This window comes from Vidua chalybeata, chromosome 4, assembly GCF_026979565.1.
Source record: "Vidua chalybeata isolate OUT-0048 chromosome 4, bVidCha1 merged haplotype, whole genome shotgun sequence".
NCBI lineage: Eukaryota > Metazoa > Chordata > Aves > Passeriformes > Viduidae > Vidua > Vidua chalybeata.
Genome location: NC_071533.1, coordinates 8,244,197 through 8,271,015, shown reverse-complemented (window position 1 = coordinate 8,271,015; position 26,819 = coordinate 8,244,197). Strand labels below are relative to the sequence as shown.

The following is a 26,819-nucleotide window of genomic DNA, read 5'->3' as shown; positions in this document are numbered from 1 at the left end:
TTCTTGAAATATTTTACATGGAAGCAAGAGTTATCTAGATGTAGATGAAGAAGTGTTCCTGAACAGTGTTAAAATAATCTGGCTTATCTTTCCTTTAAAGTTGGACGCCACTGTCTGTGTTCTTTGATTGCTTTTTTGTGTAATTTAGAAGGAGCACCTGATATTCTGCATTTGATGAGCCATTGCAACCAAAGTGTGCAATAAGTTATAACCAGAAGTTGGACTAGACATGTAGTTCATGATGGAGAAATTGTGGAGTTCCCTTCTTTTAGATTTCCTTTCAGATCGGTACTGTTGCTCCTGCTGCATGAGTGGTGTGGCCACTCTGTTTTTGGCTGTCTATGAAACTAATTTAGCCTAAGTCTCTGTGTTTGAGCATCTACACCTTAGGAATTGTCATCACTGATTGATTGCTTTGCTGATGGTCTTAGTGAAAAGACCAAGGATTGATTAGGTTTGGAGGTTGACTCACCTGCTTAACTCTACAGTTAGAGTTCTGACAAGGAGTGTGTAATCGCAAAATTTATCTCGGTAGCTTCACGCAGGCTTCTCTGCTTTTAAGTTTGTTGTGATTGCCTTTTGTGGAAGTGGATTTTCTTGCCTTTAAAGTTAAAAAGCCTTCTAGATGGAAGAGACCTTTTAGAGCTCTAGCTATCCTCTGTCTCTGAAGATTTCTGTAACACTGTGCTCTTTCGCCTTTCTTTGTTTCTCTTTTCTGTATTTGTTTATTTGCTATTTCACTCATCTAAGGATCTGAATGGGGCTTCTGTGGTGTGCTGAAATCTATTCTCACTTAACTGGTAGCTTGAGTACAGCCCTAAGACCTCTCAGAATGTTGCTTTTGTAGGTTTGCATTTTCTTTCCTCTTCCCTACCTTATGCAGTCCCTTTACAACCCACACTGGTGTGTTGACTATTTATTTTCTGGGATGGCAGAGTATCTTGAAATACACAGTCAGTAAGACATTACAAGAAGTAATTCTTCAGCAATTGCATTATCCTCTCCTTGTTCTCTGGTATGGCTTATATTCAATTTAAATCTATAAGGGTATGAGGACTAATAGGTAGTTTCCATGCCTAAAATACCTTTGCTATGACACCATAATAAGACTAGTACAGCAGTTGGTATGTTTTGTCTCCAATTGTCCTAATCTTTGAAGCTGGTAGGAAATACAGGTTTTTTGTTCTGATAGTGGAGATAAACGAGCATTTAGACTTTTCCTCACTGCCCACAGTGAAGTGACTTATTTTTTAATGACACAAAATCCTGAGGGAACGGGTTATATTGGCCATTTAAAATTTGATCTCGTCTCTGTACAATTTTAACAATGAAGTTAGGTGCATGGGAATGAGAGGAAGGTTTTCTCTCAATTCTGAGTACATAGCCTGGTAATTTGGGAAACTGTTGGAAAAATAAAGCAATACAATGGTTATGCTATTTGAATAAAACACTTAATATAAAAGCTTTCTTTCAATTCAGTCAATATTGTTACTAAGGAACCACTAATTACTGTTTATCATGTTGGAGAGAGCCCTGACAAATCCATGCAAATAATATGATTTATAATTCATAAATCCCTGATCCCCCGAGCGATGTTGCTCTTGCATTTAGACTAATTGAGTACTTACGTTCATCGATCCAGTCCGTATAGCACCTTTAGTCCATATGGCAGCCTTTACGGCAGGGCCAGGAACTCCTGTTGTCAAATGTCCCCTGTAGTATCCCCAAGATCTGTCTCCTTGGCCCTTTGCTTCACAGTCCTTCAGTCTGCCAGCAGTCAGTTCTGCCCAAATCAGAGTAATATTTCTGGCTGACTCCCCCTGGTTTCAGAGGTACAAAGCATGGTACAGCTTTGCCTTTTGGGGATGGGACTGCAGTGATTAATTGCTCTTACTTGTAAGGCAGTGTGCTGCAGTAGCTGAGTGGTGTACTGGTTTATATTGGTTCTAATATAAACTGGTGTATATTGGTTCAAAAATGCATTTTTTCCCAGTAGCTGCTCTCAAAAATGGCTCACTTGTATGAATTAGTCAACACAGGTGTTTATTTTTTGCTTTGCAGGGTTTTGTTGGATGTTTTTCTATGTGCAAAGAATAGATAATTCTTTTCCCCGTCTCATAATGCAGTGGTTGCCAATACTTACAAATACTGAAATGCATAGTCTAATGTGGTTACGTAGTTGCGCGTGAATAATCAGTGCAGCACTGGAGGAGATAGAATCCTATGCAAATTTCATATTCAGCACTGAAAATAAAAGCAAGGGACTAAAGATATATTATGTTTCAGGATAATATTTCATGCCTGATCATTGTTACCTATTTTCATAATAATTTTAGCATAGTTTTGTAATGTGCTATAATTGTAATTGTTATCCAGAAGAATGGCATCACTTAATTCTATCAAAACTGTGGCGAGGCAGATGAATGACAAATTAATAATTTACCATCTTTGCATAATACTGTAGCCCAGAACACCAGAAGGATTGATGGCAGAAGAGGTTAACAAATTTTAGCGGCTTCCATTAGCTTTTCATTGTCATATGTTTGTGTTGCCGACTGAAATAAGCTTTGTAGGAGATCCCAGTCCAGGGAACTAATTACTCGTGCCGATTGCCACCCTGATGAATAGACCCTCATTGTATCATTCCCCTGAAGACGAGGAGCAGGCTGTGATTCACGACTGCATCCTGGCTGATATTTGATAATAATTTTAACAGATAAATGTAGGAAGGCAGAATGATGAAGTGCCTATCCATGCTCTATGACTATCAAAGGCATGCACATAGCCAGCTGTGTTCTGCTTTTTTTCTATAATCACTAATGGAGAATTTTAAGTTATTAATCGACCTTTGAATAAACCCATATCTTCCTGTATATTGTAGTTTTTCTTTGATTAGTTATTCCAAAATCATTGGGTCTTATAATCAGAGCCAGCCCAATTTTAGCATGACTGTAATACAGACAAGTGTGAAAATAAGATACTGGGGAATTTGATTCCAATACTTCAGTATTTTTCTGAAATGAAGCAATTAGGAAGATGAAGACTAGCACTGCCTTTTCTTTGGTGTTAGAAATAAGCATAGAATTTTAATGAAGACTGAAAAGACAGCCTCCATTATGATAAGATTATTTTCAGTCTGAATTTTTAATATCTACAAATCATGCTTGAGAGTAGTGTTATACAAATCATTCCAGCTTTTGTTACTACATTTGTTTGAAACCTTAATTTACCTTAAATAAAACTAATTTCTGGCTTTAATCCTCAGAACTACAAATCTAGATAACAAGTGTTTTTAACCATTGTGATCTGTAAATTAGTTGTGCCTATTCATTTGTCAGTGTTGACAGGTATGCTTTCTATTAGCTCCTGGATCACAAATGGAATATACATATCTGCATTTTCATCTATTGCTTTAATACTGGTTCTGTAAACAAAGTCCATGTTTTTTAGTCTGAACGTACACATTTGCAGGCTATCATGGCTATTCTATGCCTCAGGTATTTTCTGTTTGTTTATTTGCCATACCTGAAATTGGCATTTTCTGTACATTCTCTGGGCTAAAATACTGTTTTACAGTGGCATTCATTCAGGATCATCTAAACAGATAGTAACAGGCACTTATATATATATGACCATATTAAAAAGATCTATGTATTTTTGGAGCGTAAAATGGAAAATAATGAATTTGATATAACCTTTTCTAGATGTAATTTCTTAAAAGTATGCTTTCTATGTAGCAACTATTACACATCATAACATGTAGTTTTTAATTAAATGTAAAAACACAACTACATAAACCAGAAATGCAATCTGATTTGCTCGAAAATAGATTGCTGTTTCGCTCTCCTGGAATGGTTTATTTAAAAACAGTAAATGGAAAAGAAATGCATTTTCTTGTGTTGTTCTAAGCCTCAGGGGCTAAATGTAATGAATATTTTAAGAGATTATTTTAATTAAATTCCTGCACATCTAAACAGAGTAATATTTTATTATCACATACATAACCATGTAACTGAGGTATTCATTAAAGTTAACACTTTCTGGACCAAGAATTCATGGCATGATTTACTGACCTTGTGCAAAAAGGCACAAATTAGGAAGAAAAATGAAGGGGGACAGACTTTGATTAATATAGGTAATGCTATACCATATTTATAATAGCCTTTTCCCTATTCTGGTTTATAAATGCAGTCACTGAGAAAGGTGCCCTGCTGAGGCTGAAATGAGGCTGAAATCGGAGCACATGCCACTAGAGTGTGGGGAAACTGATCACACTGTCAGCAATTCATTTCAAAATGATGTATTTAGTGCTCATTTCACCTTCCAAGAAAAAAGGGAAAGGAGTTCCTTAGACTGGAAGGTGATATTGTTATTTTCAAGGACATACCTAAGTAAAAGATTGCAGAAAGGGGGGGAGGTTAGAAAAAAAAAAGGCAAAAGCAGCGCAAACAAGGAGAGCTTTATGCAGAAATTCAGCGCTACCATGCTGGTTGATAATTGCTAACATATGTGGCTCCTCTGTTTCATTGTAGTCGTCCTCGTGAGTTCTGGCGCCTCGACTACTGGGAAGATGACTTGCGGCGCCGGCGACGATTTGTGCGTAACCCCCTCGGATCGACACATCCTGAAGCGACGCTCAGGGCAGCCGGAGAGCATGGTCAGTGTAAAATCTGCCTCCTGCCACCAGCAGCAGATTACAGTACGTGGTGGGAGAGGCTGGACCTTCGTCCTTGTAGGATGCTAGCAAATGGTCCCAAAGCAAAGGCTTTTGGCATTGCCTTTCGGGCGCGTTTTCCATACAGAGATAACCTGGCCGTTCCTTCACAGCAGCAGCGCTGGTGTTTGCTGAGCCCCTTCTCCCCAGCTCAGCTGGGCTGGGTGGTGCATACCTTGCATACAACAATTACAGTCCTCACTAGGCAGAAGGAAAGTGGATGCAATTTTGCCATTAATCCCTGGACAGAGTTCCGTGTAAATCGCCTGCTTATACTTTAGTAACTTCAGAAGAATTTTTCCTGTTCAAAATCCACACCAATTATTTCAGTTAGCACATATCTGCTTATTGTTACAGATATGTTCAAAGAGAAATAACGCTTCTACAAACTAAACTATACCTTTGCTTAAGTCCTCAAGCTTTTCTGCAAGAATTTGATATGGAATAAAGAGTAGGAAATGCTGATGTGCAAAGTATTGCTCAAGCAGCAAAATGGTAATATTCATTTCTACCTGGTGATTTTAAAAAAAGGAGATTACTTTTTTTTTTTTTTTTTACAGTTGGTACTCCTCATTTCATAACTTAGGATCAGTCCGATGTAAGACGCTACGTCCATTCTAGAGGGGAAAGTATTTACCAAACTAATACAACAGTTTGAGAATTCTATAGTAAATCAAAATATAAACAAGCAAACAAAACCACACCCAAAGCCAGTAAGCTTTGAGGTTTAGTACAAAATTTTATGTCTTTGCTATCTAAGGAGGGTACACTGATAAGGTAGAAAAGTCTTGTACTTAAAAATAATTTGCTTATAATTAAAGCTGCGTATCCTTCACCTTGAAGGCACAAGTCATAGAGAAAATAATCTAAATTTAGATTTTTTGTTTTTTTTTTTCTTTATTAGCTTGTGAATTACTGAATACATACATGCATACATATGCTCATAGAAATTGTGTGGGGGGGATGCAGTTTATGCTAATTTTAGATTGTTGAGAGTGTTGTATGAATGTAGAAGAACATCACTGTCATAAAGCTGGTTTCCGTCAGGCATCTTAACCTCTTGCACTCAGCCTTAAAGAGCCATTTCTGGGAGAAAATGTCTACAATATGTCAGCTGATATAATGCCAAATGTGACATCAGTCCTCTGAAATAAATGACCATATAGAGAATAGTCGATAAAGTGATCTGAAAGCAATGTTTGTACATCTTTGTACATCTACATCTTTGACTATAGAAAGAAGAACAAGATGTAGAATTAATTAACCCACTTTTTGCTTTGGGGATTGCTTTTCTTAATATGATGTGTTGTTCCTATACCATGGACTTCAGGGCACTAGGGTTTTATCTGTTTAAAACTCCACGGATGAACATGAAGTTTTAATATTATGTGTACTTTAAATTAAATAGATCTTGTCAAAGTTTGACAAGTATTCCAGTTGTATTTTCATATTTAATCTCCATGCTGTTTATCAAAATTTAAAAAATATCTTTATTTTTACTGAAAAATATTTAGAGCAACCATTTAAATTTGGGTAACTAATTCTTCCACAAGTAAAGACACAGTAATGCAATTATTCATATTTCATACTAATGTGATATTTTCACTAATCCATGCTATGTTTCAAGGGCTGTGGTTTATTATCACTTTGTACTTGATAGGACAACGATTTTTTGTCAATACAAAGGAAGAATGAATAAAAGTAGCCCTATTTCAGAAGTAGCTAATAAGCATAGCTGGTAACTAACTCTGGTAATTTCAATAGACATAATTATTTTCTATCTGCCTTTCTATTCACATTTTGACATCCTTAACAGTCTTCTATTTTGTTTAATTTCCTGATGTTGTTTTATTCTGAATTTTCATACTGCCTTTGTTATCTGTTGTCCTTCTGATTCTTTGTCTATCCAGTGAATATTTTAGCTTACCCTAAGTCATTATTTAATATGATTTCTGAAATTATAGATAGTTTTTATCTGACTGAGTGGGTGTACACATACAACTGTCTTTTTCCAAGGACTTCTACTGGCAAGGTGTAAAATCTATGACTGAAGTACAAATTCAGGTTGAACTGGAAACTATATACAATGTATAGGAGTCCAAAGATAGTTGGGATTTTTACTGTTTAATTTTGGATTTGGCTTTCTTGGTTTGTTGTTTTTAGTTTGGGTATTTTTTCTTGAGTTTTAGAATGTACAGTTATCAAATAGATCAACTGGAGTGACCATTTAATAAATTTCTTTCTGAATTGTGTTTATAAACTTCTAATATTAACCAATTTAATCTCAGAAATTCCAACTGTTCTCAGATTTTTTGGAACCAGACTTCCATGATGTAGATATCCCTAGTATTTGCAGAGTATTTGCTCCAGTATGTTATGATTTCATATCAGTAATTTTTCATTAATTATTCAATTTCAATTAATTTTACATGCCTCTGAAGCAAAAGCATTTTTAGCTAATGTATAAAAGGTTCCCTACTGCCTATTTAAGTTTTTTTCAAAACATCACAGACCAAAACCTGAAAGTGGACATAAGGGATTTTGCCAAAAGGGAGGCAGGGGAAAATAATGCATAAATAATGGAACAGTACAAGCAGTAACCATGCTTGATAACATGGATTTTAGCTCACTTTCATAAGAAGATACACATTATCAACTGATTGGTGTCTTACAAATACAACTAGATGTATTCTCCACCCCAGAGAACTCACAGTGTAGGAATCATCACATTTTGCAACTGTGAAAATGATTCAGAAACAATTGGAAGCCTAGATATTGTTCAGTAAAACCTAGAGAGGACAACAACAATCAGCTCTGTTGCAGCCTAGTTACGTGTCTTAGGAGCAAGAACCAATCTTTTCCAAGGATTGATTTGATTTGAAGGAGAACCTCTGGTGCAGAGGTGGCAGAATAAATACCTGAAGACTAATGTTCTCTGTTCAGACAATCAATACCAGCCCCATGACTATACTTCTGGCTACCTTCTAGTTAAAAACAAATTTTTTAATTCTGACAATTTAATTGCCATTCCCAAGTTCACATTAACTTGCTTGGGAAAAAAAGGCTTTAGGTAATTTTTCAAAGGGAAAAGGAAAAAAAAAAAAAAAGGATCCTTCCAAACTAGCTATTTATAAAAGTCAGTCTAATGGTGTATTGTGGGGAAAGGAAAGAAAGGTGAAGGTGCTGTGGTAGAAAGTTTGGGATGGAAGGAGTTAACTCCTCTCTATTCTTCCTGTCACCTTACTGTATAGAAATAGAACCAAACATATATAAATGTGGAGAAAAAAAAAAGGAGTAAACCTGTTGCTATTTTGAAATTGACCCCAAAATGCAATATTTGTGAGGGAATCTTTAGCAGCTAGAAAATACTTTATCAAGATTTTTAATAAGTGATTTGTTGGAGTTTTTAATTTATGTTTGTTAAAAATTTGGGTATGAAGAATTAAAACACTCTGTAGCATTTCCATTGAGGCAATAAGTGGAGTCCAGGGCTTTGTGGCTGCAAGGGACCAGCAGGTGATCATCTCAAGTATTGTAGTCGACTGGTTAGTTTGCTTTGCCTCAGCTAGAAAGATAATATTTTAAAAACTTGCTTTGAAAATGATTGATTTTTTTTCACTGTTATGTTTTTAAAGAAGTAGGGAGAGTAGAGGAAAGCTTCAGGAAGCCCTTCGTAAAAAAAAAAGATACATAGTAAGGTTTGTTTTTAATGCACCTTTTTTTCCTGGTATAATTATCAGTTACCAAAAAAAACAAAAAACCCAAAAAAGCAAAAAAAAAAAAAAAAACCCAAACAAAGTTGTGTGCAAGCAGACTGTTGTGTTTAGTGCAATACATAGGCCATGCCTGGAGATCTTGATCTTGGAAAGGTGTGTGGGAGTTTGTGCTTAGAACTTCAGGGTTGGAGCCAGAGGATCTGGTCACACCAGCATAGTCAGGCCTGGCAGAGTGGTTAGAGAAGGCACAGCAGGGTTTGTGACCTGAAATATGAAATCCAGTGTAATATAACTCTGTGCTTATGTGGGATTGGAGTTTGTCACGTGATGTCATGCTCCATCATACATCTCTCTAACCAGTAAATATATAAAGAGAACTAGACCATGGCCTACCTACTCCAGTGCATTTATCTACAGAAGAATAGGTGAATCTGTGTGGAATATATTCTGTTCTGTGCAGATACACGTGTTAGCATGAGAGTGTGGGTTGCAGACCAGTTATGGTTATGCACACCAGTACAGAAAAGGCAGATTTGCTTCATTTACATCAGTAGAGAAAAAGCAAATTCTGATTCAGAGTGTGATGTCTCACTGCCTTCCATTAGCATTGCCTTTCACTAGCTGGTGTCTGCAGGTAAGTAGACAGGCATCTTCCTGTGCCTGTGTTTTAGCTGTGTTTAACTTAAACACACGTTTCATGTGTGTCAGGAAATATTGGTAGCTAACATCATATGCAAAGAGATGACAAAAGTTTACACAAATGGACTGAAATAATTCAGGGTATAAAATCTCCTGTTGAAAAAGGCACATACATAAGATGTATGGTTTTGAATCAGTGGAATATCAGTATTTGGGGAAAGAATTAAAATCTGAGTAAGTGAAAAAGATAGGGTAGTATTTCTATTATCCAGTCATCTTTGGTTTGGAAGCTGCTGTACTGATTTTATTTTTACTTAAAGACTGAAAGACATAGTAACATTTTAGACAAGTTGTACTAAGTATAAAAGTATTAATCTTTGATCTTGGCTTTGAATTAAATCTTATATAAGAATAGGTAGAGAGTGAGTCTGAAATCAGCATTTTCAGTATAACACAGATTCTAGTAGAGGAAGCAAAAAATGGCAGGTATGTACAGTGCAGATGAGGTTTTTGAAACAACAAATATAGTTTGCCTGCATTAAAAGAAAAAAAAAAGACCAAAAAGGAAAAGAAAGAAAATAATTTATTATCTTGGACTTCATCTTGAGGTGGTTTTGTTCTATTTTACTTTTTTTTGATCTTCAAGAGAGTGCTGGTAGGGCAGTGACTAAGAGTGCATGTGGTGTGTGTTAGTACACTGATGGTAATTTTACTGCTGCTAACTGAAAATCCTCAAGGGGGAGTTAATTACAGGAAAACCTTCCTAAATATCAGCTGCATATTTTCCATGACAAGAAGGTTTTTCAGCTCACATTGAACAACTCCAGAATCTGAGTTATCATTATTTACATGAGCATATTTTGCAAGAAAGTAAAATTTGTGTTTGTGCAATGTAGTTTAAGCTTTGAAGTATTTTTTTAAGGCTTTCTTACAAGTGACAGCTATTGCTAGGGCAAAAGGAGTATGAAAAAATTGCATTTTGTTTTGTATGGCTAGTTAAATTTCCTTTTATTTCTGTTTTTGGTTGGTTGGTTTGACGTGGAGGTTTGTGTTTGCTTTTTGTTGTTGTGATTGTTTGGGGTTTTTTTGTAAGGTCAAGGCCTAAACCAGAAGCAGTATTTGGTCATTTGGTGTTTGTTGTTGTTGTGATGGGGGTTTTTATAGTTTGGGTTTTGGTCTTTTTTTTTCTTCTTTTTTTTTTTTTTCTTTCTGGTGAGTGAAATTCATTTTTACTTTTTCACTTGAACTGAAAAGTTTTCATTATTTACAATTTACCTGCATATATTTACTTGCACAATTTAAACTTTATGTATTGCCACAGGGGAGTCGCTGCCTTCTGTAAATGTTTGCAGATTAGCATATTTTTAGAGGGAGCCCGTGGAACTTAAAATCAAGTGTGGCAGCAATCAGAGCGAGCAGCCACCAGTGTGTTGAAGTTAGTTGGTCCTGATGTGTTTGGTGAATGTTTTTCAAACACGGCTGTACCATGGGTATTCTCAGTGTATCTTTTAAGAAACAGTGTTTTCATTTTCAACTTTAAAAAATTTCAAACGAGCAACCAAAAAAAAAAAAAAAAAACCACCAGACACATACACTGCTGTGTTTTGGCATTACCACAGCAAAACTTAGGTGTAGAGGGAGTAATTACCTCTCTTTCTTTTTTTTCTACTTTTTTTTTTTTTTTACTCCCTTTTTATTTTTTTCCATTTTCTGTTGCTGCTTTGAGCCGGTGATTTAAATAAAACTGATTTCGAGGCGGCAGTGTCGGGGGTGATGGGAGCGCTCCCGGGTTCCGCGGCGCTCCCGGGGCCGTGCGGGGCGGGAATGTCGCTGCCCAGGCACGGCGGGGACACATTTACCGGCTCGGTGACCGTATGCGGCACAGAACATGGCTCCAAGCATGCTTGCCCACTTCCCTTCCATCCCGAAAATCCGGGCGTGAGCCCAGAAATGCCTCGTGGGAGGCCGGGGTACCGGATGGTTGTGCCCCTTGGAAGCAGGTGCAGGCTGTTCTCCGCCTCCAGCCGCCATCCCGGGGCAGATTCGCCTCCTCTCCCCCTGGCATGGAGGGGTGGGGGCTTTTCTGCCTCACGAACTTGGCTTGCTGCTGACGGGAGCGAGAGGGATGCGGGGCGGCAGCTCCAGCGTCCCTCCGCCTTGTCCCCGCTCCCGGGGTTTTCCCGGTGGGTCGCGGCGGGAGCAGCCCCGGTGCCGGGGGCTGCGGGCTGGGGCCGCCTGTTGCGCTGCCCCGGGCGGGTCCCGCCGCTCCCGGCCCCGTCCTGCGGTTCCTGTTCCCAGGGCTGTGCTCGGTGGTGTCGCGGCGGCGGTCTCGTGTCCTTGGTTGGAGCGTGGGTTTGGGGGTCAGGCTGACACATCGGGCAGCCAGGACCCTCCTCCAGCTTGACTTCCCAAGGAAGGCTGCAGGGGAAGGGAGTCTGCTGTATCCTTTTCCCCTCTGTCATAAACACTTGAAATAGTATTGAACGCTGCAGAGAGCACTGGATAATTTTGAGCAGGCTTAATAGGATTAAAACTAGATGTGTCCTAACATTAGAGGATTAAGACAGGTACTTCTCACAGGTACTCCTAGGCAGTTTTCTTCCTGAACTTAAATTTAAAAAATAAAATTACACTCCTCTGTCACTGAGACCTGACAGACAGCACCATGTCTCATTTCAGCTCCCGATGAGGATATACTTGTCAAAGGAAAGCAGTCCATCAAGAGTCAAGTTTTAGGAAACCAGAACTCAGACAGCGAGATTCTGTTGGAAGGTGATGACGATATCACGTCATTCATGGAGGAAAGAGAAGTGGAGAACTTGACAGGTAACGTCATCTATCTCATTTTCTCCTCAGCTTCTTCAATGTTGAAGTTCTGATCTCCCCATCTCTGCAGTGAATCATGGTTTCGGATACACACTGATAATTAACACACTTACCATAACTGGGTCATTAAGATCATTTTCTGTTCCCCTCAGATACTGAAGGTTTATTTGAGGAGAGTTGTGCATTTTCTTTCTCTGTCTTTTTGCTTCTGCAGTAGATACCTATTCTAAAAAACCTTCCTTACAGAAAATAGCTCTACCTTGAAAAGGACTTCTTTTGTTTTCTTGACCTCGTTTCACTCAAATCATGAGACTTAGTGGGACAATTAGGCAAGCTGTCTTGTAATTTAAGGCTTTGGAGACCTTTAATTTTTTTTTTCCTGAGTCTATAAAATTGTACATACTGGTTATTTACTTGCATGTAAAGGATTTGTACACTTGCTGGATTTAACTCATTTAAACACTTTGATATTCCCCCACTGAAGTTCTTTCTCCACAGACCATGGTCTCATTAGATTTCTTTTTTTTTTCTGAAGAAGAAATAGTATTTCAAATCATTCAACTTAATTAATTTTACATAATCACATGCAACCTTTGCTGATGTTGCAATCTCAGTGGAGTGGGCCCATTTCTGTACAGTTCAAAATGTAAAACCAAAGTAACCAGTGGTTCAGAGACTGTGAGTTATATAAAGTGTCTCAATTGCTATTTGCGGAACATGGGTTTTACAGGGAAAATGCAAACTTCTCTGTGTTCTTTTTCTTCTCATCTGGTATTCCATGTACACTTAATTTAGAGAAAAATATCATTTATTGGATAATTCTGGTTCCCTGAGAAGCTGGTAGTACACTCTTACATTGATATGGATCATGCTTATGATAATTCACTGAAAATGCTGGAAGTGATTATTTACTGGCATTTTGCTTATCCCTGAACTGCATTCCATTCTTTCTTTCTTTTTTTTTTTTTTTTTTTTTAAGGCAAAAAAACAAAGTTAAAAATGCAGAATAAGGAAAAAGAAAACCTGCATAGGAAGAATAAAGTAAATAAAGCAATGGAAGAATGATGCAAAGGCATTTCTCTATATGAATCTTTGATTTTTCCCTTTCTACCATAAGCATCCTTCTCAACAGCCTTCTCCATGTTTCTTTCTATTATTCATTCATTGGTTTGAGTAATACATTCATACTGTAATAGAGGTGAAAGGGGAGTTTAATTATATAATCTTGACAACGGCAATAGGATTAAGAAGTAATCCTCACTAATAAAGTGGTGTGGGTTAGAAATGAAGTGGAAATTGTCAGGGGTCTTCTACAGGACCTGGATTGCCCCAGCTTCTGCATCTGCCTGCTTGCCCTGTAATTGAATGTCTGTGAGTGATTGAAAAAATGTTATTTCTCCTCTGGATTACATGCTAATGTACAGAGGGCAAAGGGAGACAGCAAAAGAACACATAGCTTCTTATTTCGTCCATTTGTGGGGATGAGCTTTGGGAAATCATGGCAGTTCCGCAGCTATCTCATGCCCATCTGCAGACACAATGTATTTGTACATTGGGAATAGAGGGCAAAGCTGCTCTGATCTCAGCAGAGCATCTCTTCTTTTGTCCTAGTGGCACACATTGAGATTGATGCAAGATTAAGGACCATCACCCTTCTAACAATCGATGGAAATGACAATTCATCTGAATTTTTTGTCAGTTATTCTCACGTTGATTACCTGAATGTGTGTACCTCATTTATAGATGCTTTATTAAAACAAAATTATCTATGTCACTTTAGTATCGTCCTCTATTTTACAAAACTCAGATAATACTGCAGCCATATAACTTAATTTCCTTGCCTCTTAATCAGCTGGATGACAAACATAACCTGTTTTCATTCTGTATGTGTTAGTTTATATAATGCTGAACCTATTGTTTTCGGTAGTAGTCTGATTTGTCTCTGTGATAAGCCCTGTGGAGATGTGATTATTCCAATAAAAATTCATTCAGTTGGAAACCAACCCTCCAGCTGTTTACTCCCACAGTCCCCGAGCTACACTAACAGTGTATGGAATCCTTGAACAATATTTAATGTGGAATCAAAAGCATCTTTAAAACATTTTACTTTAGGCTCTATAACATTGTGTAACCTTGACAATAGATTTCCAGCATCCATGAGGGAACACTTTGCAGTTAGACAACTTTGAGCCTCGACTCCTGTGTTCATCTTTGTGAAATGCTATCAAAACTTCTCAGCAACTAAAGAACACATCAGACAGTAAGATTTCATATGTGCACTCTCTATATTTCATGTAACAGAAGGTGTGCAACTCTTGGAGTTTCTTGGACAGAAGATGTGTCTGAGTAAAAGCTGAAGACTGCCATGCTAAAGCCAGCTCTGTGTAATGTATGCAGCAGTTTGCAATTGCAGCTGCCTCAGTGTTCAGCAGCGCAGAGACACTGCAAATCTGTTACATATGTTCTTTTCCAGGACAAAAAGGGGTTTGCTCTTTAAGGAAGAGCTGTGCTCTTTGCTTTATTTTAATGTCCTTGGCCTGAAAAGTGAATAATTTGTACTCGCATTCTTTTCAGTTTGAACATTGTTGGTGTTTTCCTGCTTTGGCAGGTCCAGTGTCCCTCAGCACACCAGCTCAGCTTGTGGCACCCTCTGTAGTAGTGAAAGGCACCCTTTCCATCACTCTTTCTGAGCTCTACTTTGAGGTGGATGAAGAAGATCCTAGTTTTAAGAAAATCGACCCAAAGGTAAGAGATCATTGACCCTGAGGTCTGAGAGATGATGACAAATTACCCAAGACCTTTAATTCTTCACTTGGCTTCGTTTACCTCTATTGGGCTGCACTGTTGCTGCTTTAATAACTTTGCCACTGACCATATATGTTGCTGAACTTCACATAGGTGACACCTCCTTTCCTGCTTCTTTTTCTACCCCTCCCACAATTCAACCCTACTTGAATGTTAATTAGCTTGCTGCGAATAAAGCTCCAAGGAGACACGTCTGAAATAAAGACATCTTGAATCACAGGCCTGTATGAATACAGGGAAGTTCAGCGAGGCTTTTAGCCCTAATAGTTAATTTTATTTCCCTGATTTTAGCAAATGTTAGTGTAAAGCAGCACTGAGCTTCCCACACTCCTAAGTTTGCAGTGCTCCTGTCATATTACTCTCTAACACATTTTACTCTGCCCGTTATTATTTATTGTGCCTAAGCATAAAACATAATTGCCCTTCTAAAATATGTTTCTGAGCTGACTTGATAATTTCCACAAACTTTATTTGCTCCGAATTACTTGATTACTTGTCTTCTGGTTAAAATTAGTAACCTTCAGTAAAATTCCAATTTCAAAGGGAATATCGTGCAATTAGTGTAATAACAGTGCACTTGAATGTTTTCTGCAGTGTTACAGCAATATTTCGAAAGTAGGACACAACTGGTAAATATTCTCACTGTTTAAGCATTGTCACAGCTCTTGGTTTTTTAAATACCTGCCTAATGTTAAACTGGGTAATAATTTCTTTGGGAAGGGTACTGCTGGAATAAGCAGTGGTTTTCTGCTTGTCTGTAGAGAGAATACCTTGTGTGTTAAGTACCGGTTCAGTTCTTTGTTCTTATTGAGTAAATTGTTCTTGTCTGTATTAAAAATGGAATAGGTAGGTCTGAAAGCTGGGATTATCAAATCCTATCTGGAAAAAAATTTATGTTGAAAAGCAGTGCTCTCAAATTGTTAGAGCCAGATTTTAATATAAGCAATTAACTAGAATTGTGATTTTATGCGATATCATAAATGAGACTTAACTTTTCTTTTGGTCCTGAAGAATTTTTGAAATATATTGGAAATTATTTTAAATATGAGATAGTGCTTAACATTTTTATGTGCTTATATCCTTCTATTATGTTTCATTAATCCCCCCCTACATTTAACTAAAAAACGCATTTAGTGATGGAAAGAATATAAATGTGAAGTTAAAATTTGTTTGATATGTTCCTGTATTGCATTTTTCATCTAAAATGCTCTGCTTTTTATTGTATCAGCATGAGAAAAGTCTCAGAGATCTTCCTTACTCTGGATTTTTGGTTTTCATGTTCAGCACATAGGGTCTTTGACTACAGTTACTAGTTCTTACCATTCCTGTTACGCGTTTTGTGGCAACACTGACATATAACATATAGTTAGTCTCCTTTTCTCCTGCTTCCCAGTATTTGGTAGAGGTTGTTTTCTTAACTGTGAGCAGACGTTCTGGTTTTGTTTGACCCTATCTTTTACTCTGTATCTAAGAGATTTTCTGAGAGTTCTTAAAACAAGAGAGGCTGGTTACATGAAATACTGGCTACACCTCTTACATTCTGCTTGCAATATTACTTTAGCTGGAGGTCTTAAAATTAAAAAAAAAAATACCTTTTATAATGTCTCAGGGTTGGGGGGGGGGAGAGCTAAAATTAGGATCTGAATAATTTTATTTTAAAAAAGACGTACTCTTACAAACAGCATCTTTTCAAGCATTAACGCCTCCTTGCCCCACCCTGTGCTGAAGTCAATGTACCTTGATAGCGATGACGAGCTGCTGTAAAAAATGCCTCTTGGAGGAAAAAAAAAAAAAAGCCCCAACAACTAATCCGCTGTAAGCTCAGCAGGCCTGCTTAATTAATGAGGCTTCATCTGTTTGATAAATTTAAGTTCCCTGTATATTTGTCTAAACTACCGAAAAGAAAACATTGTGACAAGTTCCTGAAGGAAAACCTGCTTTAGGTAGCGATAGCATCGACAGCGATACCATCAGAGTTTATATGTGGGCTCCGGGCTGTTTTGGGAAGGAAAGGGTAGCCCCGCGGGCTAATTCCCGTTCTGCCAGGTGATCCGGGATTAGCGCTGTGGAAAGAGCTCAGATGGCTCCACAAAAGACTTGTGGAGCTCAGGCGGGGCTGGAGGGGCTGCGGACGCAGCGGCGGGGCCGGGACCGGGGTGTGCCCGGTCCGCCGGCCAGGGTGGCACCGCGCGCCCCGCTCCATCATCCCGACTGCTGCCGCCATCGAGGATTTCGTTTTCAAACTTAAAGGCAAAAGCAGCTCAAGTTTGAATGGTTCTTTATTTCAGTTTCTGTCCGAAAGGAAACGAAAATAATCCTTTGGGGCAAAAACTAGACTTTTTTTTTCTTTTTTTTCCCTCTTCCCGGCGCACGATATGAAAACTTGCTCGAAATGCTGAAATGCTCCGAGCCGGCGTTGCAATCTTTCGGACAGCTCGAGCGGGTAACGCTAATGTTTTTAAATCATAGGAATGCGTTCCCGATAAAAATCCTGCCAGTATTTCTCAGTATTTCTCAAGCTTAAAGCGAAATAGCTACGGGGAATCAGGCAGAGCTTTGCTTTGGGAGAGGGGGCTGGGGTAGAGAAGGAGATCGGCAGAGAGAGCCCGGGTACCGGTGTAGGATCGGGTGATTTCCTGACGGGTTTCCGCTTATCTCCCCGTCTGACTATGCTGCGGTGCGATTTTATGCGGTACTTAAAAATCTGGGCAAAAACAAATGTTTGTTTAAAAAAATATCGACCGGTTGCTCTAAATCGCATTAATTATTCAGGGTAGATCTATACTTCCTTCGTGTCAAAGTCAAATGGATAGCGCGTTCGCTCTGGGAAGCGAAAGCAAACAGCGATGGATTTTTAAAACAAAATGCAGAGTTCGAGATTTACCGGGGAAAAATAGAAGCAAGGAATACTATAAGGAAAAAAAAATTAAAGGGAAAAAAACCCGACTGTAGGGTAGGAAAAGGCATGCTGTAATTCTGACTAAACTGTGGCGAGCTGCTGTGCGATGCTTCATATATTCCAAGATTTAGAAGAGGACCTTAGAGTAACAGAAATATAGCAGATGTTGTCACATGCTGAACTACAGAATATATATTATTTTTTTTCTTAGATACACTTTTTAAAAAATGGAAACTAGAAGGAGGTTTAGAAAACATCAGTCAATATGCTGAGCTAAGGCTTGGGCTAGGTGTTGCGTTTAGCCTATCTTTACATCTCGTGGGTTCGTTTAATTAAAAAAAAATATTCCTTCTGAGGTTCAGAAAGAATCTATTTGCCTAAATTTAAGAACCATTCACAAAAAGTCAGTGTAAAGTTAAAGTAATATTTTTATTACTATTTGCAACAAGTCAGTTGTGGGGCACATAATCTGACCTTGGCACCGAAATACATTTAACAGTAAAACTTTTTTAAAGGGAGATTTGTACATATAGTTAAATAATTTTTTCACTTGGTGACAACATTCAGGCAAACAAGAGGGCATAAGAAAAGGACTATACATGGATTGGAAAATGTACCTTTTGGGTTTCGTTTTGAAGTTGCAAAAGTCCGATCGCTTCTTTTTGTGACCTTTTAAAAATTCACATTGGAGGACAGGAGGAGAGAGGCTCTTCCCTTCTTCTGTGCAAGGCGGTGGGAGTTTATGCCGGGAAAACCGTCGGCATGTTTTTAAAGGCCGAACTGCAGGTGGGTGGGGGGGTGGCGGGGGCGCGTGTCTTTCGCCGCCTCTTTCTGTCGTCGTTCGCGTTAAATAAAAAGTTTTTTGGGCGCTGTTGTTGTTTACGGAGGGCGAGTTTTTGTGCGCGGGCGTGTTAACCCTATAGCTTGTCGAGGCTTTTGGGATTGGTGAGGATTTCTCTGGCTAGCCTCCAGGTCTGTTTGGCAGCGCTTTCCAGGGCCGAGTGGGGTTTGCCCTGAAAGAGGTCTAGGTTGGGCAGGAAGTAGTGGGGGCAGCGCCGGCACTGCAGGCAGGAGATGAGCTGCAGGAGGATGCCGTTCAGCCTGTCGCCCAGGCACGCCTCGTCCCAGTCGGTCTCCCGCGGGTGCTTCTCGCACTCGTACAGCAGCAGCGTCTTCATGTGGTAGTTGTTGAGGGGCTGCCCGGGCAGCTCCAGGTGCCGGTCGCGCAGCGTCTTCAGCACCGACAGGCACTTGTTCCGGCAGCCGCCCATCAGCAGCCGGTTCTCGGCCTCGCCGAACTGTAGCACCCACGCGTCGCTCTCGGCCGAGCTCTGCTTGCCCGTCAGCGAGTAGCACTCCTTGGAGAGCAGGTTGAAGCCCTCCGCCTTCACCTCCGCCACCCGGTTGGGACCGGGCCAGGGGATGTGGGGCATGGGCCACTGCGCCGCGCTACGCGGCCAGATCCCGGTGCACTTGAAGGCGGGCGTGATCTGGACCACGTACCGCTCCCGGATGCGGAGCTTCACCTCGCTCGTGTCCGCGATCATCTTCACCACGTCCCGGTAGCTGCACTTGTCCACGGCCTGAGCCACCAGCGTCTGGAAGCGGGAGCGGATCTTGCGGGCGGACAGGTAGCCCGAGGCGGTGATGAACTCCACCCAGAGGGACATGCTGCGCTTGCGGCCGTCGCTCAGCTTGAGCACGGCGCAGCCCGGCAGGGAGCCGTCGTCCACGAAGTTGAAGACGCCCATCTGGTTGAGGTAGAGCACCACCTCGAACTCGGTGGGCGAGATCACCTCCAGCCCCTCGTAGCGGGCGTCGATCTCGCTTAGGGAGCTGATGAAGCGCGGCTCCTGCACCTCCACCTCCTTCAGCACGTCCGACACGACCTTGCACACCTCCCGGATGGTCTTGGCGATGGCCGCCTTGCGCGCCTGGCAGCGCTCCGTGTAGTATTTGTTGAGCTGGTAGACCAGCTTGGCCTGCGCGGCGATCATGTTGGGGCACAGGTCCGGGCTGTACACCGGGCTCTCGCAGTACGTTGAGGGATCCAATGCTTTAGCGGTGGCTGCAGCTTTGCGGAGGGCACCAGCCAAATCGCAGACCCCCACCGCCTCCGGGAAGAAGGCAGCAGCGGCGCGCCAGTGAGAGCAATTAAAGAAATCGGGGAGGGCGGCGAAGCACAAAGGAGCGAAGCCCAGCGCTGCCCCGGCGAGGAGGAGAAGGAGGAGGAGCGGGCCGGTGCGGGCTCGGCGGCGGCAGCGGTGCTGGTGATGCCGGAGCCGGTGCCGGAGAGGCGGGCAGCCCCCGCGGGCTCCCGGAGCGCAAAGTTTTGGATGGCGATGGGGGCAGGGAAGTCTGGGCTGCCTCTGCGCTCAGGCGCCCACCCCCCCGCGCAGCGACAAAAATGCCGTTTCAATAGTTCATGGAAAAAAACCTCGAAACAACAAACAAACTTCCCCAGGACTCGCAGAAGGTCCCCGCAGAAAAGCCGGTCGGCGGCGAAGTTTAAAACCGCACACGGTACGAGAGCAGGAGAAGAATGCGAGCAATGCCCTCAGCGGAAGAGTGAACTCTGTGTCTGTCTGTCTGTCTGCCTCTCTCTCTCTCTCTCTCTCTCTTTCAGTCCGTGGCACCGCCAGAGATGTGCATGAGTTTGGCTGCCGCTCGCTCAGACTGTCAGGGGGTGTTGTTGATTTCCCTTTTCCTGCTGGAGGCGTTGGCTGAACCCGGCTCTGTGGCTGTCTCTATCTTTAGGCGCAGACGGGTGCACTTGGTCTGTGATCTCTCATTCCTGTCCTGCAGCTCTACATAGATTGTTGTGAGAGAGACTGTATGGAGAGGAGTTGTTGCTTTTTTTTGTTTGTTTGTTTTCTTTGCACAGACTGTGTTTTATCCTGAGCGGGAGGAAGGCGTAGCTGCCGTGCCCGGGATGGGTTCTCCTCCCCCTCCCCACCCCTGGAAGTGCGCGCCGAGGCTCCCAGTGTCCGCGCCTCCGGCTCCGCTCCTGCAGCGCCGTGTGCCCGCGTCCCTCTCGCGGCGCTGCCGCCGGGCCCTGTAGTTTATGAATGGGGCCGCGCGCGGGCGCGGGGCGGGGCCGCGCCGCCAATCGCCGCCGAGCTGTCAGCGCCGCGGCCAATCGCGGCACCCGGCGCGCGCACACGCGCCCGCGCTCCCGCCCCCGGCCCCGGCCCGCGTCCGCTCCGCGCCGGGGCTTGGAGCCGGGATGGGCCGCGGGGCAGCCGGGAGGGAGGCTCGGAGCGTCCCGCCACCTGGCGCGGTGTGGCGGGGGGGAGGGGTGAAACAAAAAATCCCTGTAACTTCGCCGTGGCGGCCGGTGAAGGGCGAGGTGAGCTCGCTGCTCCCTCCGCTCGCTGCGAGGGGACCCGGCGGCAGTGCCGGTGTGTGCGGGGAAGGGGGAAAGGCGGGCCGGGGCTTCACCGCAGGCATAAATCTTATTTCGCTTAATGCCGGGCTGCGGCAGTGAAAGTGAGACCGTCACCGGAGTAGCGTGGCACACCTTGTTTTACTGCCCCCAGTCACCTTAATTTAGATAAATCTTGTGCCATAAAGTTCTTTTCATCCTCCTAAAGCGTAGGTTTGAGTTATTCGAAAGGAAACGATCTTTTATGCAAGTTTGTATTAATAAGACTATGGAATGGTTTGGACATTAAAGCCGTAGCTCCGTGGTGTCAGGTCGGAAGGAGCCCCGAGGCAGTGCCTGCTGCGGAGGAGCCAGATCTGCTTTTCTTGCGGGAATTTAGGATGGAAGGGAGGGCAATTTCCACACCTCCAGTGCCCGGGGGAAGGATGCGTAGCTGCTCTGTCCTCCCTGGGCCGTGCAGTCCCGCGGTGCGGGGCGGCTCTCGCCGTCCGGGAGCCCCGCCGGGGCCGGGGCCGTGCCCGTGCGGACGCGCGGTGCGCTCCTCCATGTAGAGCCTCCCGGTAAGCCGCTCGCAGCGGTTGGGCTCGGTTCCTTGCGCTCTCCTCCTTTCGCTGCAGCTGACTGATTTTAATAAAGAAAATACCGTCTGCTTTCTGTGTGCGCTTAAATTAGAAACATGTCTGGTGCCGACCGTAACGCTGGAAGAAGTAAGTATGGACGTGCCCGGCGCCGGTGCGGCTCCGTCCTTCGCGGGGAGAGGATCGGCTCCCTGCTTCCCTGCCTGCCGCCGGGGCACTCTGCGCCCGGGGATAGGGATGCTGGCCCGGCGGCCCTCGGTGCCCGGAGCTGGCGGCGGTGTCAGGTGTCCCCGCCGGGCCCGGCCCCGTCGGGAGGGAGATGAGCCCAGGGAAGGAAGGCTCCGAGGCCAGCGGCTTCCGAGAGGTGCGGGAGAGGGGGCAGGCTGCAGAGTGGGCGCTGGCGCCGCTGCTCGCACGGTCTCTGGGGTGTCTTGGGGATGCGCGGGCTGGAGCGGGGCTCTCCATCCCGGGGCGCCGGTAAGTGCCTGCGAGCTGCCCCCTCCCCGCGGCCGCGGCCGCACCCGCCCGGGGCGCTCGACAGCTCGTTTGCGCGGAGCTTCTCTGCGCGGCTCGGCTGGCCCGGCGGAGCTGCCAGGGTCCCACGCCTCGCCTCCCGCTGCCTTCCGACAAGGCGAAGAGTTAGTTAGGTCTGGGGGTCCCTTTCACTTGCCACCGTCAAAGCTCCCGGGGCATACTCGCTGCCGGGCTAGCTCCGCTCTCCGCGCCGGCGAGGGCTCTGCGCACCCACCCTCCGAGCAAAAGTGGGCAGGAGGGCTCCGCGGGGTCTCGCTTCCCGCAGAGAGCGCCCAGGCTAGGGGTTACCGTGTCCTGGGCGCCGAGGAGGTTGCTGGAGCCTTCAGGCGGCCCTGGCAATGGCGGGGGCACACGCGTTGCTTTTTTCAGGGTAAAAGCAGGAGGAGAGGACGATTCTCTTCCCATCCCCCCCCCCGCCCCGCTCCCCCCCCGAAAAAGTGTCTAATGATGTAGCGTTACCAATGTTCAGATTTAAAACAATTCATTACCAATTTTCTTGCCTGAGGTTGAAGCCCTAGTAAATAATAAATCAGCTAAACAAAAGCTGACTTTAATTTATTGCCCCAACGCTAATTAGAAACATCATTTGAGCAATAAACTTAAACACTTCCAGCAAATAATGCACGTGAAATCCTTCTCTCCCGTGTCTGGGCGTTTGTGGCCGCACTGCATTAAGACCAGCTTCATCTGTGGCGGAATTTGCTCTCGCCAGGATGAATAATTGAAGGGGGAACAGGATCTGAGGAGGCTATAATTGAAGAGCCCTTGTCACCTCTGCTTTTATGTATGTTAGTGTAGAAGTCCATCAGCAGCTCCTTGATGGTGTATAAAACGAAGTGGCATCCCCTCCAGCAGCAGGAGATACTGTATTCCATTAAAAAAAGACCGTGTGCGTGCGTGTGCCGCAGAGAGGGAAACTCTCAGGGCTAAAAGCCACTTGAAGTCTTCAGACCGATTGATCTGTATTCTCTCGTTATAATCCGTCTCATCATACTTGAGTTAATGAGGCAGGGGCGGGGGTGATCTGATGGTCCTTGACAAATTCATTAGGGAGGCTGCGGGACATTTTATTTGACTGTTAAACATCGTGTTTGTTTGGTTTAAGCAGTGCCAACATCAGCATGCCGCTGCCTGGAGCTATAGTGTTTTGTTAGCGAGGGCTTCTGTAAAAAGATACTGGAAGGGGACGCGGTGTGCAGTGTTTGCTCTTGCCTTGGCTCCTCCTGCCCCCTCCCGCTCGTACAGCAGGGAGCTCGGGCGGGTATAAATCCAGCCGTGCAGGCAATGGATGTGCTACGGTATTTTCTTCACCCTCAGGATGACAATGTAGCAGCGAAGGGCTGCCATTAAGCCTCTTTTTTTTTTTTTTTCCCCATCAAGAGAACATTATGGATTTGTGTTAACCGCTGGAACAACAAAAGAAAAAAAGCTGGAAAGCAGCTCAGAGTTTTAGCAAAATAAGCATGCAAGTTTTTTGCTGCGTTATGATATTGCATACTTTCATTTGATTGCCTAACCAGCTTATCAACATGGCATACGTTAAATATTTCAGAGTCTTTTAATCATGACTGGTGTGTTTTAAAGTTTCTATAACATGCTACTGATATAAAGTGTAATTTTTAAGGTAAATCAAAGTTTAATCAAAGTGACTTAAGGCTGCTAAAGGATTTCTGCCAAGCCTGCTTTTTCTCTCCTTTACTGAGAGGCAGAGGGAAAAGTGAATTCAGGAGCAGGTGCTCCCAAAAGGGCTGAGAAGTATTTTTAAGAATAGCATATGAAATATGTATGTGTTTGCATATGCTTTGTTCATGGCAGCTTTGCCAATGAGACCCAGCTAGAGTTCCATTATTTTCTAGTAGTTGGTTTCCTTTCTGTTCTTTCATTTAATAGAAACAGTTTTGCAGAAAACGGAATAATTAATCTGCTTGTGGAACCTAGCATTGTGTTATTTTTTTCCTGGAGATCAGTCTTCAAACATTCTCGGCTTTAAGTGCTTTGTAGGACTTTGCTTCCATTTATAGAAGAACTGTATGGGAAAAGAACTAGTGCCCTTTGCCTGTCATTTTCGTACATTCCTGCACTGCTGATGAAGCTTGAACTGCTGCAGGGAATGTATGGATTTGAAAAGAAATGATTCAGTGATGCACGTTGTGTTTCTCCACAGCAGAACCAGGTTAACAGTTACAGCCAGCACTGTGCTGGCTTTGAGGGATAAAATTCCTTTTGCATTTGATGGTGTACAGTGTGTACCTCTTTTTGGGAGTCATGGCTTGGCTTTAGTATCTGCTGATCTGTTATAAGGTCTGTGTTTATGAAGTTACTTGATGGCACACAATGGAGGAGTAGGGATGATTTCATTTTTACAAATGTCATTAATGTATCTCATCAGTCTAAAGTAATTGTAGAAATCTTGTACCTTCTTTTTCCTGTGAAGATTGAGTGGTATGGCAATTAAAGAATTCATACATGTTTCTAAATCTCCCCTAGCTTTCATTTCTTCAGTGGGAAAGGGGTTGCTTCCAGCTACTCCTTTAAGTAGCTTATTTCTGCTTTCCTGTTCAGTCTTAAAATGTGAATGTGTTCATAATCTGGTGTTTAACCATAAACAATCTACTACTGAGGGACTTTTTCTAAGTTTTTGAACTTTGCATTAAAGGTAGCATCTTCTCTTTTCGCATGGTGACTAATGGTGACTTATTTTTGCTGTAGACTGGTTTGAATGCTAAATACTGTTTTGTAATTTTATCTTTAATAAGTTGGCAATCAGGGAAAATCAGCCATGTACTAAAAAAGAACAATTCTAGTGCTTTTGTAAAATTTTCTTCCTGTTAAAACTTCATGTGGGCCTTTTGTTTGGATGCAGTTGGGGTGGATGCATGCTGTTTCATCCATTAGAAGTAACCAAGTTCATGTGCATTGGCTGGTCTTTATTTATAATAACTGATTAATTATAGTTATCACATCACTTTTAAGAAGTGAAAGCATGTAATATGCCAGAATTTTCTCAGCATCACCTCCTGTTGAATGCATTAACACTTATTTGCTTGAGAAAAAAATATGACGTGGGCTACAGAGATAATGTCTGGTTCTTAATAATGCTGTGAGACTGAACCAGCACTTCTTGAAAAAAATACAAAAAATACAAAGATGTTATAAGCAAAATCAAAGTTTCAGAAATTAAAAAAAGATTAATTTGCAGGCTTTTGGTTTTTTTTGTCAGTAGCTTCAGATGATTGCTCTGTTTATTGCCTTAGATGTTGAAGTCTCTGTGCATATGTGTAATGATGCCAACAGACAACAGCCTGTGTGGTTTTACTGGTTAGACAGCTATTTTGGAGATCAAAATCTTCATGCAGCTTTGTAAAGACAAAGCATATGTATAAGTTAACCTAAAATTGTCTGAGTTACACTCTTTTAAAATGTCAATTTCTAAGTCCAGAGGCAAAAGCGCCTCGTTTATATGCTTATACTTTAAAAAGTGCTTTTTCAAGTACAACATACAGCAGTGTGAAATCCTCTGCTCCTCACCAGCCACTGTACAGGTTATAACCTTTCAGTGAGTTTCTATGAGGGCAATTTATAAAGGGAAAGGGTGTTGTGGGAGGAGGGGATGGAGGGGGCTCAATCTTCTCAATAACAGTGGTGACCAGCATGGAATATATTGAGTCTCTCTCTCGCTCTCCTCCCTGTATTTTATGATGATTCTGTTTTGACTTGGGTCTGATAGGAAAAGCATGCAATTTTTATTTAATTTAAAGAAAGTCCTTTTTGAGTGGTCTTCTAACCGTTCCCTCATTCAAATTAAATGCAGAGTTAGAACCATCTATTTTTCTGTGCATTGTACTTCATAGTTTTGAATTTTTATCCTTTGAAAATACTATGTTGACATAAAAGTAGTAAACTATGACTTTTAAAACCATTGCAGGGCTTTTGTTGCTGCTTTAATGAGAGAATCAAATCATAGCTAATCCTATTTTATATCTTGCTGTGCATATCTTATTTCAGAATAACTTCTCCATGTTAATATGCTGCTGTCTTTTTAATTTTCATACGAATTAGGTAAAACCTGTGTGCAAAATAGTTCAAGGTACCATCTCCCACTGCTGGAAAGGGGAAACTGCATTGGCTCAAATAATGTATAGAAGCCATCTGCATAGTTTAATTGAAATAATATTTGGTGATCTAAGAGATGGAAATTGTTCCTTTTCTTTAACCATCTGAAATAAAACTGGGATGTAAACCAGCTGTCTTGGCCTATGGAAATCAAGGTTCTGCCAGTCTGTTTCTTTTCTTCATTTTCTACTTCTATCTTCCTTTATTATCTTTGTATCCCAAGGAGTCTTTCTTATTTTCTAACTGGTTTTGTCTGCAACAAGGGGCTGGGTTGGTGTGTTTAAATAGACTCTGGATAGAGTGAAAAATCTTTGATCTATGGCTATGACTGCTTCCAAATGATTTGCTTGCTGGGACTGGACACTGTCCATGCCCTTTCACTTCACTATCAGATAGGCGCACAAAAAGGACTTGACATGCTACCAGATGCATAGTTAATCATTGCATTAGGTCTGTAAAGGGGACCATCCAGACTCAATTAGGTCTACCATTTTTAACTAGTGTTTGCTCTGTAGTTTGTTTAGAGTACAATATTAATTCTAACTGCCATTCTGTTTATCTAAAAGGGCTTTAACACAGTTCTATGCTTTCATTTTCGAGGAGTCTTCTC

The 26,819-nt window shown here is 42.4% G+C and overlaps 2 protein-coding genes across 2 annotated transcripts in view; one reads left to right on the top strand and one right to left on the bottom strand.

Annotated features, from left to right (window-relative positions):
* The window catches only part of LRBA (LPS responsive beige-like anchor protein), a 365,752-nt gene that overhangs the window by 185,650 nt on the left and 153,283 nt on the right, over positions 1 to 26,819 (top strand). The window contains exons 37-39 of the mRNA XM_053939908.1: positions 4,533 to 4,657; positions 11,749 to 11,895; positions 14,504 to 14,640. Of these exons, the coding sequence (XP_053795883.1) occupies positions 4,533 to 4,657; positions 11,749 to 11,895; positions 14,504 to 14,640 (409 nt within the window). The remainder of the gene's footprint in view (positions 1 to 4,532; positions 4,658 to 11,748; positions 11,896 to 14,503; positions 14,641 to 26,819) is intronic.
* MAB21L2 (mab-21 like 2) lies at positions 18,010 to 19,877 on the bottom strand. The gene has a single exon (XM_053939907.1). It carries the CDS (start codon positions 19,594 to 19,596, stop codon positions 18,517 to 18,519), a length of 1,080 nt encoding a protein of 359 aa, XP_053795882.1. The 5' UTR covers positions 19,597 to 19,877; the 3' UTR covers positions 18,010 to 18,516.

What these genes read in the sequence shown, in the direction of transcription:
- MAB21L2 (XM_053939907.1), bottom strand. Translation starts at nt 19,596, where the DNA reads ATGATCGCCGCGCAGGCCAAGCTGGTCTACCAGCTCAACAAATACTAC.